Source organism: Pseudorca crassidens, chromosome 4 (genome assembly GCF_039906515.1).
Source record: "Pseudorca crassidens isolate mPseCra1 chromosome 4, mPseCra1.hap1, whole genome shotgun sequence".
NCBI classification, from domain to species: Eukaryota; Metazoa; Chordata; class Mammalia; order Artiodactyla; family Delphinidae; genus Pseudorca; species Pseudorca crassidens.
The window spans coordinates 125,754,464-125,770,610 of record NC_090299.1 but is presented as its reverse complement, the minus strand read 5'-3'; the positions used below and the strand labels follow the sequence as shown (position 1 = coordinate 125,770,610).

Sequence of the window (16,147 nt, the reverse complement as noted above, 5' to 3'; positions counted from 1 at the left end):
ACCAAGTGGTTGCAGTAGTAGAGTTCATAAGCAGTTTTTCTCAAATCACTCTAAAATCATGATGAGGTTTAACTCCTGAAAGGGCTTACATGATCTAAGATGAGTATTTTAAGGTATCTGGAGCCAAAATTTGATTACCAAGTATTTGCTGAATACCTCCTATAGGGAGCTAAGGGTTTGACTGGTGTGGTCAAAGAGTTTATAGATTATGTTGGCATAGAAAACTAACATCATAAATCTGGGAACAAAGACTACCTTGCATGATAACGGGTTGATAAGAATTCATGCAAAGAGTGTGAGATAGAGCCTCTAGGGAGGGCTACCTGGAAGAAGAGGGACTCAGGGCATTTCATTAATTCCATAGAAATTTACTGAACAGATCCTACACGCTAGGTGCTATGTATTGCTAGTATGCTAGAATTCTAGTGGTGCCCAAGACAATGATCCTACATGTGTGGAACTCGCACTCTGGTAAGAGGTCCAGGCGCAAAAACCAGGCAATTGCCTCAATGATAGTATCTATGTTGGGCAAATTACAGAGTAAGTATTAAGGCAACACCTGGATTTGGAGGGCATGAAGATTGCGTTGACGACGATCTCTTTGAGGAAATGCGAAGCTGAAACGAACAGAAATAAATCCCAAATGGACATTGCTGTTTACCCACTTATAATAGCGTTCCTTTGTTTCTCTCACAGAAAAATGCACTTAACTTTTCTGAAAGCATTGTCCTAAAATATAAATAAGCTTTTCTTAGAAACTAAAATACTTAGACTATACAACTTTGTAGTAGGAAGTGATCTTAGAGAAATCCAGCCTGCTTTACCAACAACTCCTTTGTAACTCTGGAAAGGGTAAGAAACACAAGATTTCCAGAGTGCTAGGGGGTCAGGAAATGGAGACCTTCTGTAGTTCAGAAAGCAAGTGTCCAGGGAGGATGACATCTCTGTGTCCTCCACCTTTTTTCTTTGGAGGAAAAGGTTTATCATGCTCCTAATACATGCATAGTATTTTTATCAGACCCCAAGCCCTTTGTTTCTGTATCCTTTGACAGAGCCCAAAAAGAGAAAGAAAAAAAAAAAAGTGGTTGGGGCAATCTATTAAGAACTAGCACTGGAATTATGGCTGCCACCTTTTTACCCTGATCTAATTAATCTGTCGACTGAAGGATAGAAAAATTACTGTTTTTAAATGGCCCACATTCATTTGGAAAACTCAGATGTGCTCCTATAGATACATTATTTCTCAGTCTGATGTTTCCCCCTTAGAGCCTGCTGATGGCTTTCATTTTGTACCTTAGCAGAATTATTACTTTCCCCTCGTGTGTGTAGCTTGCTTTCGTAAGCCGCAGAACATCCATTATTCGTGAGGAGCTTCTTGCATGGAAAAAAGAATTTAGAAGCAAACCGTAAGAGGTCTTCTAAACTGATACGCTTTTCCTCACCCTGTTAAGAATGACTTTGAGACATTATTCAAGGTATTGATAACGTTTTTTTCTGAGTCAGGTTTAGTGACATGGCCCATAACTCAGTGTTAAATGCCAGTTTTAAAAATGTATGGTAAAAGGAGCAAACAGACCACCAGAGTTGAAGAACAAGAAATATGTTTAAAAAAACTATGAAAGGTAGAATTATCTAAGTGTCCAAACGTATGAAATATTCTAAAGGTATTAAATATTTTACGGGATGCTGTTTTTCATCAGGTTATTTCTTTTGGGTGTTCTTCTATTACAGCATTCTCTTATTGTAACGTTTTGATGGTACTTACTACTATTCTTGTTCATCTCCACCACTAGACTGTGTGCTTCTTGTCTTTTGTTTATGCCTGGCATATAGTAGGGGCATGATTCATGTTAGATTGAATGTACAGTAGTAAACTAATGTGGCTTCCATTGGTGAGAGAGAGTTATTTTAGCTTACATCAGACCCTGAGCATTTTATCAGATTTAAAAAAAATATATTTATTTATTTAGGCTGCACCGGGTCTTAGCTGCAGCTCGTGGGATCTTTAGTTGCGGCATGGGAGCGTGGAGTCTTACCCACTGGACCACCAGGGAGGTCCCTCAGATGTTTTACTTTGAAAAGTATCAACTGAGTTTGGGGCACTATGAAGAACAATTAAGTATATGGTCCCATATGCTTGTGAAATTTAAGCATGGGCAAGTAATGACTGCATTACATGGAGGCCTAGTATTACAAATATAATTTTGGCATAAAATTAGATTGCTATGCTTACAGTTCTGTCTTTATATTATCTAAAAATGTTGACATTTATAGGTATAGCTTACATACATAGATATAAGTCAATGCTTTGCTTTGATTTATTACATTTAAGTTAATTCTTTTCCTCGTTTGTAATTATTCTAGGGAGCTGTTGGGAGAAACATTTTTTAATATGTGCATATAAACATTTATATATATTTTACATGTCATATGTATACCTATATGTGTTTATCGTATATTACATGAATCACATTTTTGTGTAGAATTTCTGGGAGCTTAAGATATCTGAATTTGGGAGGCAGTGATTTTTCCACAAGTGAAGACGATCAGTGGCAGCTTTCCAAGTTGTCAGTGATTTTTTTTCTCGGAAAATATCTAATTTATTGAATTTGTAGGAAAGCACGTATGATTTTTTTGTGTATACTTAAAGAAAAGATTATCCATTAAGTTAAATTTTTAAAAAAACATTTGAGGCCGTGAATTAATGAAAATGAAGAAATAACATGTACGAGCTCCTTTCACGTACTATCACATTTTTCCCTTAAAGACGAAATGAAACTGGTCTGCTGCCCGTTTTGTGGACAGAGAAATGAGCCTCCGAGAGGTTAAGTATCTCCTCAAGGTCCCACCTGTATGAAAGGGAGGAGGTGCAGCACGGTGGTCCTCTGCTCCCAGCAAAGCTTGTGCTGAGCCAGTGCTTCCTGCACGGACATCTGTAGTTTAAACAATACCATAAGTGAGTTATCCTGTACAATGAAAGTAGAAACAGAACTGAAATCTGCTCATTCTTCTGTGCCTGTTAGTTTTTTAGCTCACCTTTAATCACGCTCATCAACTTGCATCTCTGCCTGCTGGCGTTCTGTTTCTAGCGTGTTTTAGGTTTACGGTTTAGTTAAACACAGTAATGACAGTGCAAAACAGTCCATGTTTACACTGTGAAAAATATGAACAGAGACTTGTATTTTAAATCAGCAGCAGCAGTGGGAGAGAAGTTCCCATTCATTCCTTATTTACTCATTATCGGTGGAATCTAGGTTTTTGCATCATCTGTGTTCTTATCGATTTTCTTCTATTGACCGGTCAGGTGCAACCCCATGAAACGGTAACAATTCCAGCTTAAAACGGTTTGATTTTTCTAAAACACTGTAGTGGCTGGGTAGCTGCTTTCTAGTTTTAGAAGCGAGAATGTCTATTATGCAGGCTGTGGGACCCTGAATGTGCCCCTATTGCTGCCTGCAGGCATGTCATATTTCCCTCCCCATTCATTCTCCCCACAATCACAGGTTGCAATTCCACACCTTTTTTTTTTCTCCACAAGTCTGCTGTACTTCCTCCTTCCCCCACCCCTGGCCCCTGCCTCACTTTGAGCTGATGACTTTGCTTCAAGCTTTCTCAGTGAAGCAGGAAGCAATCCACCAGCTCTCCCACCCCCACCACATGTCCCCACCTAGCAGCTTCCACCTGGTTCTGTTTATTGCCAAAGACTGACCATAGTCTCATGCAAGTCGAGCCCTTCCACCTGCACACTGATCCCATGCCCTCTCACAAAGGGATGCAGCTCTAGCAATTCCCTTTCTTGCCTCACCATTTTTGTCCTACTAGATCATTTCAACAGCCTAGTAACTTGTGTTATCTCTCTCATCTTGAAAACAAGCTCTCTTGACCATGGACTCCCTGCTTCCTTCTGTCGCCTCCCCACTCCTCTGCTCCACTTTTCCAGTTGCAGCTCCCTGAAAAAGTTGTCTGCATTCACTGTCTCCAGTTCTTCTCCTGTCCTCTGTTAAAGGTGCTACAAGTAGACTTTCTTTTCAACCACTGCACCAAAACTACTTCTGATCTTCAGGACCAGCAATCTCCTTGTTGCTCGATTCAGTGGTCACTTCTCAGTCTTCATCTTACATGGCCCGTCAGTAACATTGACTCAGCTGATTGCTCCTCCTCCTTGAAACACTTTCTTAGCTTAGTTTCCAGCAAACTACAAGCACTCGCTTTCCTTCCTCCCTCATTGACTGTTCCCTTTCAGTCTTCTTCGCTGTTTTTGCTTCTTCTCCCTGACCTTGTAAAGTTGCTGGGTTTCGGAGCTCAGGGCTTAGACTGCTTCCCTCTGTGCATTAATTGCTGTCATTGAGCTCAAGATTTTAAATACCATTCCTATGCTGGTGAGTCCCAAATTTATATCTCCAGGCTAGATCTCTCTCATGAAATTCAGATTTGTTTATATCCCACTTTCCACCCAGCACCTCCACCTGGATGTTTAATAGGCATTTCGCAGTTCACATGCCAAATCTAAGTTCGTGGGCATCCTCTCCGCCCATCCTTTTTTTTTTTTTTTTTTGCGGTACGCGGGCCTCTCACTGCTGTGGCCTCTCCCGTTGCGGAGCACAGGCTCCGGACGCGCAGGCTCAGCGGCCATGGCTCACGGGCCCAGCCGCTCCACGGCACGTGGGATCTTCCCGGACCGGGGCACGAACCCATGTCCCCTGCATTGGCAGGCGGACTCTCAACCACTGTGCCACCAGGGGAGCCCCAGGCCCATCCTTTTAGTGGCTCAAGCCACAAACCCTGAGCCATCACATTCTTCTCTCTTCTCTCAGGTCCCCATAGCCTTCTCATTCCATCCACTCCTGGCACAGGCCACTCTCATTGCCTGAGTAGCAATAGCCTCCAACTACGCTGCCATCTGTCTTTGCCCTTTTGGAGTTTAGTCTGAGCGCCGTGTATCCTGTTCAAAGTTAAGTCATGTTATGCGGTCCTCTGCTCCAAAGCCTCTAGTGGTTTCCCATCTCACCCAGAGGAAAGCCAAAGTCCTGACCGGCAGCTGACAAAGCCCTACCCCATCTGCTTGCCTCCGTCACCTTGCTGACCTGCTCTCCTGCAATGACTGTTCCCCCTCTAACTGTGCTCCAGGACTGTTTCCCGTGACCATGCCAAGGCTTTTGAATATTCTCTTCTGTTTCCTGGAACACTGCCCTCCCACCTCCATCCCTAGACATTCATGCAGCTTCTCCCTTACCTCTCTTAATATTTTGTTCAAATGTTACCTTTGCAGCGAAGCTGTTTAGTATTGCAGCACCCATGCCCTGCATTCACTATTCCCCATCCTTGTTTTCTTTCTCTGTAGCACTTATCACCTTTTGACATTGCATACATTTACTTATGCATTTTTATCCTGTGTCAACTCACACTGGCTTCATGAGGGCAAGGATTTCTTTCTCGCTCTGTTTTTTGTTGTTGTTTGTTTCGTTTTGTTTTATTGATGTTTCTTGTAGCACCTAGCGTGGTGCCTGGCGCATAAGTTCTCAATACAAATTTGTTGAATGAATGAAAACGGGAGTTGGTTAATATTTTATGAGGTATGTTGGTATCCTGAGTACACGTTAATAAAATAAAATTAGCCAAAATGCATGTTTGCTTATCTCAGTTTATCATTTATTTATATGACAGCTATCATTTCTTGAGAGTAGTGGTGACTTATTTGAAGTAATCTGAACCAATTACTAATTATATAATTTGGTTAACTGTTTAACCAGATATGTACTTAATGGCTAGAATCTGAATTAAAGGGATGCAGACATCTTATGCAAACTATGTTTGGAAAGCCAAACTTATACTGACAGGTGAAATCATTAAACAATTGGTTAGGAAGAACTATCAATAAACAGAACTGCTGGGGGAGGGGGAATAAACCACCTTTTGATCTGTTATATTCCTTAGACTTGATAAATACCTTTATTCCACATAATAGGCAACTTAAGTATTTACTTTGGCATTTATTCTACTCAAATACCAGCTAATTTAGTGCCAGATGAAATGTTTTCTTGTAATAAAATCAATTAAAAATTAATTGACTTTTCAAACAGACATTCATACAGGTATATTTTAGAAAATTCAGTTGTCATTTTTTCATGCTAAATTGATTACAAAAACAAATGAAATGTTGATTTTTTAAAACATGGATTAAACTTTGGTAGATGTCTGTTTTATTTGGCCAAGAAAGTAAAACTGGATTCAGTTCCATTTAAGAACCATTTATTAAATGTATGTGTGTAAAAAACAAAATAGTGGGAGATATGAGAGACATAAATGACTATAAAGCAAGGTGGAATGTGGTAAGAACTATAAAAGTAGAAAGGGACTTCCCTGGTGGTCCAGTGGTTAAGACTCTGCACTCCCACTGCAGGGGGCATGGGTTTCGACCCCTGGTTGGGGTTAGATCCTGCATGCTGTGCAGCTCGGCAAAAAAAAAAAAAAAAGAGAGAGATAAAAGTAGAAAGATGAACTCCGGGATTCCACATAGGGGAGGCACCATGGTGTTAAGTTTATTTATTTATTTATTTTAACTTTTTATCTTATATTGGACTATAGTTGATTAACAATGTTGTGATAGTTTCAGGTGTACAGCAAAGTGGTTGTTATACATGTATCTATTCTGTTTCAAATTATTTTCTCATTTAGTTGCATAATATTGAGCAGAGTTCCCTGTGCTATACAGTAGGTACTTTTTGGTTATCCATTTTAAATATTAGCAGTGTGTACATGACACCATGGTGTTAAGTTTAAAGCAGAGATATAGATATGGAGGACCTGTGTCTAAATTCCTGTGCTCGTGTTCATTACCTGTGTGGGGGCAGGTTGGTCACTCTAGATCCGTTTTCTTGTTTGTAAATGAGGAGTGTTAATAGTATCAACCTCAGGGATGTTGTAGGGATTAATGAGGTAACACATATGCAACACAGAGAGACAATTCTGAGAGGTTGAGTGATGCCTAAATTCTGTAAGTCTTACATTAAGTGATGATGGTGGAGATGGCAGTGGAGATTGCATCTGTGACACCACTCACCCCAGAGAAGTTACTCTGTGTCTGAGAACTCAATTCCAATAGGAGCAGCTCCATACCAAGCCACAGTTCACTCAACAGACATGTATTAAGCATCCACCAAAGCCAGAATTCTCCTAGACCCTAGGGAATGATGAATCAGAAATATCATTGCCTACCTGGAGGTCACAGCACCAAAGAGTGGTCAGAAAGACCACTTCAGGCTGAGAAACAGCATGGGGAAAAATGTAGTAGTAAGAACCAACACTGAAGTAGAAATTACTCAAATGTCCATTAAGTAATTTCTTAATGAATGAATAAACAAAATGGGGTATATATCCATACAACCGCATATTACTCAGCCACAGAAAGGAATGAAGTACTAATACGTGCTACAACACGTATGCACCTTAAAAACATGCTCAGTGAAAGAAGCCAGTTGCAGAATGCTACACATTGTATGATTTGATTTATATGAAACGTCCAGAATCGGCAAATCCATAGAATCAGAACGTAGATTATGGGTGCTTGGGAATGAGGAGATGGGGGCATGAGGGGTGAACGGTAATGGGCCTGGGGGTTTCTTTTTAGGTGATGACAATATTCTCAGATAGATTGTAGTGATGGTTGCAGAACTGACTATACCAAAAACTATTGAATTCTGTGCTGAATCGTATGGTTTGTGAATTATGTTTCAATAACGCTGTTTAACGAAAAAGAAGCACCAGCACCATACAGGTAGGGAACCCAGAGAAGTCATGATGTGGCTGAGGAACAGGTGTGCAGATGAAATGGCAAAGACAATGACAAAGAACAGGTGTGCCCTGTGAAGGAGCATTATCTTGTCAAGGAAGGAGGTCGGTGAGCACTGTGAATGGTGCGGGCAGCCTGGCACCTTAAGAGACTGCATGTGCCCACAGGGTCTTCATTTATTTGCACACCTGTGAGAACAGTGATGACTGGAAGGAGGGGAGCAGTAAAGACTGGAGTTAGAAAGCCTGTTACTAGGCAGTGGCAGGCGCCCAGGCAAGAGGAAGTGAAAGCTGAACCAAGGAGTAGGGATAGAAATATTTGGGAGCCGGGTAGGAAGGAAAAATGATGTGAGGGATTGGTGAAGAAGGGAGGAAGGAATGACTCCCAGGACCCTAGCAAGGGTGAAGGGGTATGTGTGATTGCCACCTGAGATGAAGAGAAACAGGTTTCACAGGAATGGTGAAAAATGTTATTCTTCTATTGTGAACTGCAGGTTTGTGTCTCCCCAAAATTCATATCTTGGAACCCTAATCCCCAGTATCGATGCCGAAAGCTCGGCCTCTGTACACCAGCACCGAATCAAATCTCAGAGACAGAGTTTTGGGTGAAGTAGAAAAGAATAGCTTTATTGCTTTGCCAGGCAAAGGGGGACACAGTGGGGTCCTGCCCCAAAAAACTGTGTGTCCCCACCTGGGAGGATTTGATGCGGAGTTTTATAGCAGTAGTTCAAGGGTGGGGTTGCTGATAAGATCAGGGTGTGCAGGGCCTGTGCTCCTTTACTCTGATCTCGGGTAATTTCTTGAAGAGCTTCTCTGGTTCCTTTAATCTGGCCTCTGGTGGTTTTTTGGGTGCTCCTCCCTTGATTAGCATCTGTTCAGATCTACCCTTTGGAACTCAGAGAAGGTCATGGAGGCTGGAGTCTGTTCCCTACAAACAAGAAAATGGGGGACAGAAAGGCATCTGTGTCCAGGAGCCCTACAGGGTCCTGTTTGGTTTCAATGTGATGCTATTAAGAGGTGGGGCCTTTGGGATATAAGTAGGGTTGCATGAGGTTGTGAGGGTGGAGCCCCCATGATGGGATTAGTGCCCTTATAAGAAGAGACAGGGGCTTCCCTGGTGGCGCAGTGGTTGAGAGTCCGCCTGCCGATGCAGGGGACACGGGTTCGTGCCCCGGTCCGGGAAGATCCCACATGCCGCAGAGCGGCTAGGCCCGTGAGCCATGGCCGCTGAGCCTGTGCGTCCGGAGCCTGCGCTCTGCAACGGGAGAGGCCACAACAGTGAAAGGCCTGCATACCGCAAAAAAAAAAAAAAAAAAAAGAAGAGACAGGAGAGAGCTGGCTTCCTCCTGTGTTGTCCCCCCGCTTCCATGTGATGAAACCAGGAAGAGGGTTCTCACCAGAACCCAACCATGCCGGCACCCTGATCTCAGACTTCCAGCCTCCAGTACTGTGAGAAATAAGTTTCTGTCATTTAAGCCACCCCGTCTATGGTAATTTGTTATAGCAGCCCAAACTGACTAAAACACGCCTTAAAAACACTGTGACCTGAGCTGAGTTTTAATGAAGTACAGAAGCCACATCTTGCTTGATGAGGGACTGGAGCAGTTTCCATGCCTGTTCCACTTATTGTGTATAGTTCACTACCTTCTCTCTGGAGCATTTTTTTCTAACTCTAGAGTGAGATTTTTTTTTTTTTTCAATAAAAAGCTAAATAGTGATCAGGAGGACTTAAGGAATTATTGAGGTTCTCAATCCTTTCAAGTAATAGAGCACTGATTTTTTTTTAACTGCATTATTATTGGGAGAGGAGTACTTTTTTAAAAAGAAATCTTATCATACATCCCATTAAAAAACCAGGTAAAATTGGAGCCTGTTTATATCCAAAGTCCTGGAAGATGGTTCTTCTTGTCACCACCGGGATGAAGGGATGAATGTGCTCCCTGGGGTGGGTCCAGGTTCTGTGGGATCTGACACTGATACAGTATTGGGGAGGGCGGGGTGAAAAAAGAATATGAAATTAAGACTACGTTTAGGTACAGGGCCTTGGAAGGGCCATCATTAGCCTCATGGCAGGTCTTCCTCTGATCTTAATGATGGTGGTGGTGGTGAAGGTGAGTATTAGCACATTGAGTACCTCTATGCCTGGCACCCATTCCAAGCGGTTTCCATATATTAATCCTTAGGACAACCTAAGGCGCAATATACCAAAGGTACAGAAAGGTCATGCCCAAGGTGACACGGCTGGGACATAGAGTTGCTAGGAGAGAAGGGTAGACCAGTAAACTGGGAGCAGAGACCTCCATCAGCCCCAGCTTTGCCACCTGTTAATGGGAAACCTGGAATACATCACTGAGCCTCCTGTGGATGCCCTTGACTTCACCTGTAAACAGGAACTTCGATGCCAGCTAGGAGCCCCTCGTTTTGTTGTTCTGAGGTCGGTCAGGAGACATTGTGTGGAAGTGCTCTGTGGAGGGTGAAATGCTTGGAAATGTGTGCGATTAAATAGTTTTTCATTCTGACTCAGTATTATAGGTGAGGCTAGAAAATATATTTAATTTTGCTGACTTTTGTTTCACTTCTAATGTTTCTAATTTATTTCTTGGACATTTTTTTTTTTTTTTTTTTTTTTAGGTTACTTGTCTGCAAGACTTTTTTGGTGATGATGATGTTTTTATTGCATGTGGACCTGAAAAATTCCGTTACGCCCAAGATGACTTTGTCCTGGATCACAGTGGTAAGGCAATTCATTGACCATCTTTGTAACCCTGAAATGGAGGCTTGGGATTCTCACTTGGTGCATGTTAAGTGGTCTGGTGTGTTGAAGAAAGGTGGCATTGGCGGTACTCTTTTTGAATTAATGAAAGTAGAAAATAACACGAAGGTATTTACCTAGTTGCAAAAAACAAAAAACCCTAATTCAAGTGAAATAGTTTTCATTTTTTAGCAAGTTGGTTCCATCTCTTTTTACTGCATTGTTTTGCCTCTGAAGTGGATTTCCTGCCTTCTTCCAGAATGGTGCCTGGCTATGCCGCCTTAAATGTATGGATAGTGTTGAACCTGAAACAGTTCATTATACATTTTCCATGTCCATAAAGAGATACATAAAAGGATAGTAAGTTGTTAATAGTGATTATCTCAGGTTTCTTTTTATCTCATTGCTCTGTTCGCAACTTAAAAAAAAAATAGCATGCATTGTTTATAGATGCAGGAAAAATAAAGCTATTTTCATTGATGGGATAAGAAAATCACTTTCTCTTAATTTTAGCCAAAAAATGGAGTTTTCAACTATTTAACAATAACCTCAGTGATTTCAGATGATTTTGATCCTGGGAATATTGTTCTAATCTGTTGTCTGGAACTAATTTGAACCTGTTGCAGTATTAGTGATTATCTTAGCTGATAGTAAAGTCAGCTTCGTCTTTAAATGAGATAAAATCATACAGACATAACATTTCACAGAGAAGAGAGGGATGTTGGAGATTCAGTCCCACTCTTTAATTTCACAAATGAGGAAAGTTGACTTTTCAAAAATTAAACTGGTGGTAAACCCTTTCCAGTTGTAGTGGTTCCGACAGTCCAAAATTACAGAAACGTACCACCAAATAAATAGACTTTTTAAATAGACTTTTTAAAATTCAAGATGATACATTCTGTGGTATCAAACTTCCTTGTGTAATTCTTTCCTGTTACACTGTGTCACTTACCTTGGGGCGATTTACCTACTTTGTGCTTGGGGCTCATTTATCTACTCTTATCATTTTTTTTTCCACTGCTGCCGAATTTCTTGGGCGTTTCTGTACTGTCTTATACTCTGTTGTAGTGGCCCTGCTTTAGATTAGTAATGCCACTGGAAAGTCCATAAAGAATTGCCAATGCTAACTATGCTAATGCTCTCCCCTGTTCTCATGGGTTGACTGAAAAACGTGCATTTACATATCATCTGTATTTTACATCTTCTTTTTTTTTTTTTTTTTTTTTTTTTGCGGTACGCGGGCCTCTCACTGTTGTGACCTCTCCCGTTGTGGAGCACAGGCTCCGGACACGCAGGCCCAGCGGCCATGGCTCACGGGCCCAGCCGCTCCGCGGCATGTGGGATCCTCCCGGACCGGGGCACAAACCTGCGTCCCCTGCATCGGCAGGTGGACTCTCAACCACTGCGCCACCAGGGAAGCCCCTACATCTTTTTTGACTGTAGCTTAATTTCATTTCATAATATTTCTTTGATGTCAATATGAGTCATTTTGAAAGCTGAGACACTGAAACTCAATAATATTATACTCCAGGTTATAAAGTTAATTTGGGTGGCAACAACAGCAATAAAACATTTATTGAGCACTTACTATATATGTACTAGGCATTGTCCTCAGGGCTTTTACATGTATGTTGTAAATTTACCTAAGCTATTTGAATTGTTCATAGTTTTTTGTTGTTTTGGCTACCAAAGAACTCCAATAATTAGAAGTGGGTGAAAGCTACTGATTTCTTCCCTCTTGATCCCTACTTAACCTTCTGCAAACTGGGGATAGTAAAAGTGGCTTTTTCATAAAATTTGATGAGGATTAAATGAGTTCATATGTGTAAAGCAGTTGGAAGTGTGCCCATTACACAGTATGTGCTATCCCTGTTGTTGCTGTTAATGTTATTATTATATCACCACCATTAGGTCATGAAATTTTATGATGAAAGCAAGTCTCAGACGTAATTCTGCCACAAGTGCATTTACTAGGAGTGATGCTGAAAGCTCAGCCTCTGTGCACCGGTGCCGAATCAAATCACGGAGACAGAATTTTGGGTGAAGTAGAAAAGAACAGCTTTATTGCTTTGCCAGGCAGAGGGGGACACAGTGGGTTCCTTCCCTGAAAAACTGTGTGTCCCTACCCAGGGGGATTTGGTGAGGAGTTTTATAGCAATGGTTCAAGGGCAGGGTTGCTGATAAGGATCTGGGTGTTGCGTGCAGGGTCTGCACTCCTTTAATCTGGTCTCACTAGTCTTCGGATGAATTTTTCTGGTTCCTTTAATCTGGCCTCAGGTGGTTTTCTCTGGAATGAAGATTGCTGACTTCTTCCATTTATTGAGGGTTTTCGTTCTGGAAAGAGCTCAAAGATATTGTTATGTGTATCCCTTGAGGGGGAACCAGGACCCTTTCCCAAGGCTGCGCTATTTTGTTTCTCGGCTGTTCCTCCCTTGTCTCTGCATCCCCTCCCTTCCCTGATTAGCAACTGTTTGAACCTGCCCTTTGGAACTCAGGGGAAGTCATGGAAGCTGGAGTCTATTCCCTCCAAGAAACGGGGAACATATCTTTGGATACATGTATATGTATGGTTGATTCGTTTTGTTATAAAGCAGAAGCTAACACATCATTGTGGGGCAATTATACTCCAATAAAGATGGAAAGAAAGAAAGAGAGAGAGAGAGAGAGAGAGAGAGAGAAGGAAGGAAGGAAGGAAAGAAGGAAGAAAGAAAAAGAAAGAAAGGAAGGAAGGAGGGAGGGAGGTGGGGGAGGGAGGGAGAGAGGGAAAGAAAGAAAGAAAGAAAAGAAAGAAACGGGGAACACAGAAAGGCTTCTGTGCCCAGGAGCCCCACAGGGTCCTGGTAGGGTTCAGGAGGCAAAGATTTATTTTAAAAAATCAGTTATTTAACTTGTGTTGTAATCTTGATGAGTCCCAGCTCTGTCCTTTTACACTGCTGACAACATCTTACATTAAAAATCAGTTCAAAATTCATAGAATTCAACTAAGCCGGTCTTAGTCAAGGAACAGAACCCTCCATTAATGAGCTGGGTGCAGGACTGGCTCAGATTCCTACCCTGGGGGTAGTTCTGAAGTTCTGGGCTTTCTAGATTTACCCATCCTGCTCATAAGGGAGTGGCAGTGCCTTTAGGAAGTTCTCACTAACCCACACACCACTCCTTCCAGCAGTGGAGTACTTTCTACCATCCATGCTGCTAATTAACTAAGCTGCTATTGCTGCAGCCCCCTCTGAGTAAGGTTCTGATTAGAGTCTTTCAAATGCTAACTCACCTCCCTGGTGTGTATTTTCCTGATTAGTGTACTTCCCTTGTTAATTTATTGCCCCTGGGGTATAGATTAAAACCAACCCACATTTTAATCTTTCTGCGAAAATTGAAGTATTTTAATGTGAATTACAGACAATATGTTATCAAATTGAATCCTTATAAGAAGCCTGTGAAGCAGATTTATTTTCATCCCAGTTTCATAGGGGAAAAAACTGAGACTTAGAGCTAACCAAGGTCCACCAGTTAGCAAAGTCACATCCATGATTCATCCCAAATCTGCATGACTCCAAAAACCAGGTTCTTAATTGTTCAAATTAGAAGTGATTATTTAAGCTGTTTAATTAGCTCTGGTTCTTTACATGCTAATTTATTTGGCAATTTATGGAAAGACCAAAGTTATTGTTTAAAGCTAGTTTCCTCATTTTTGACGCTTTGGGCAGATGGAAAATAAGACAGTAAGGGGTTCATACATTAGAGTCCTATACCCTTTCAAACTGTTATCAGAGACTTGGAGAGAACTCTTTGTTGTAGCCTTTGCCTATCAACGCTACTGACCAAAATAATAATAATAAGTTGTATATGTGTAGATTAGGCTGTGGGTATCAAGTTAGGACATCAGGATTTCTGTATTTATTAAGAACTCCATCTGGAACAATGAGGTAAGTCACAAGGTGTGAAGCCTAATTTAAGGTAACCTCAGGTGTGCTTTCGGGACAGTTGCTCTGTGTATTAAAGTTGTTTAACATTAATGGGAAAGATGATCAGGTAATGGTTCTAGGCAGTAAACTACTGTAACGTGTGATCTGTGATCTTCCTTTGGTTAGAATTAAAACCAGATCTACTTAAAGCACTTTTCTTCCTTTCTAGAATGCCGCGTCTTGAAGTCATCTTATTCTCGCTCCTCAGCTGTTAAGTATTCTGGATCCAAGAGCCCTGGGCCTTCTCGACGCAGCAAATCACCAGCTTCAGGTAGTTAAAGGGAAAAGGAAATGTATAGTCACAAAAGGAGCAGATCATTCTTCAGTTTTCTTTAATATGAATTAGTAGTCATTCCCATCCTTGTATGCAGCCAGGTTCCAGAATGACATATACATGACATGATTTTTAAATCCAGAAGTTTAAGTTTGTTTCTCAAAGTTATAATAAGTGTCCTAACACTTGGTTTTGTTCTGACACATTTTCTCAAGAACAGTCTTATCTAGATTCTTCTGGTATTTACGTAGAAGTGTTTCACATTTTGACCACTGTGTGCTGCATTTTTAATTTTGTGCTATAAGATTGTGGATATTTCCTTATCTTATTGGTTTAAAACATAAACATACACGCCTAACAGCAATGTATTTACTTGATAAGTTTCCACAGGCTTTTCCACCATCGAGCAATTTAATAGGAGCAATGATTATTTGTTAGAAAGTAGCACTGCTTATTTCAGAGTCAGACTTACCTCTAAGTTTCTTTCAGATCTTGAGCCTATAGATTTGTCATAATTTTGACAGCTTTTGACATTTTTAAAGAATTAAAATATCCCCTAAATCTTTATATATTGATTCTGTAAGGCTCGCTTCTAGTAGTTATAATTTTGCTGATATCATTTCCCATTAAGGAAAGGATTGTGAAAAGACGGTGATTTTACATGTGGTAAATCTAGAACATGTGCAAGTAGTATTCACAGAAACGGTCTGAAGCATCAGCCTTTTTATAAAATACTGAATTTGGGGGGTGTTCTACTTTTCTGCTGCTGCTTCAGCACCTATCCCACTTTCTCTAGGTCAGGTTGTTTTGCCCTTCTTTTTGTGTACACATTTAGACCTGCTGAATAACCACTCTCCTTACTGTCTCCTTTGTTTATACTGAATGTGTCCAGTAAAGAGGGGTGGCCACTACTCCAGGGCCTACTCTACGGCCAAATCCCCAGGTGAGCCATGATTATTATGGCTTTGTCGCTCTGCTGGGTTTTTGTTTTCGTCTTTCGCCATATTTCTGTTTCCTTTTGCTCCATTTCCATGAATGCATCTGGCTTTTACCAGTGGACATCTGTGCAGTTATCAAGCACTTCACAATGCTTCAGCCTCCCTTACTTGTTAGAGAGCCAATCATCCTCAGAAGGTTGCCAGGTGCCTGTCTGTGTGTAGTCACGGGACACAGTGATGGAGGAGACACAGCGCTTCAAGGGGTGTGTCTTCTAGTTAATTTGGGAGAATAGCCTGTTATTGAAAAAGGCTAAGGATTGTTGGTCATATGAAAATGGCCATAGAAGCAATTATACTCTCCTCTCCTTCCTCCCCACCCTGGGGTTGATAGGCCCAACATCCTCTCTCTAAAATAACAGCGATACGAATATTT

General features: G+C 41.3%; 1 protein-coding gene across 17 annotated transcripts in view; it reads left to right on the top strand.

Moving 5' to 3' along the window:
- The window catches only part of DCLK2 (doublecortin like kinase 2), a 277,228-nt gene that overhangs the window by 205,191 nt on the left and 55,890 nt on the right, over positions 1 to 16,147 (top strand). For 11 of the 17 annotated variants that reach the window (XR_010943138.1, XR_010943136.1, XM_067736706.1 and 8 more), the window contains exons 3-5: positions 10,420 to 10,522; positions 14,672 to 14,773; positions 15,669 to 15,719. Coding sequence is in view for 15 of the 17 variants with exons in the window: in XM_067736706.1 (XP_067592807.1) it covers positions 10,420 to 10,522; positions 14,672 to 14,773; positions 15,669 to 15,719 (256 nt within the window). In the remaining 2 variants the exon portion in view is untranslated. The remainder of the gene's footprint in view (positions 1 to 10,419; positions 10,523 to 14,671; positions 14,774 to 15,668; positions 15,720 to 16,147) is intronic. The other 6 variants (XM_067736710.1, XM_067736709.1, XM_067736708.1 and 3 more) reach the window with 1 other exon arrangement.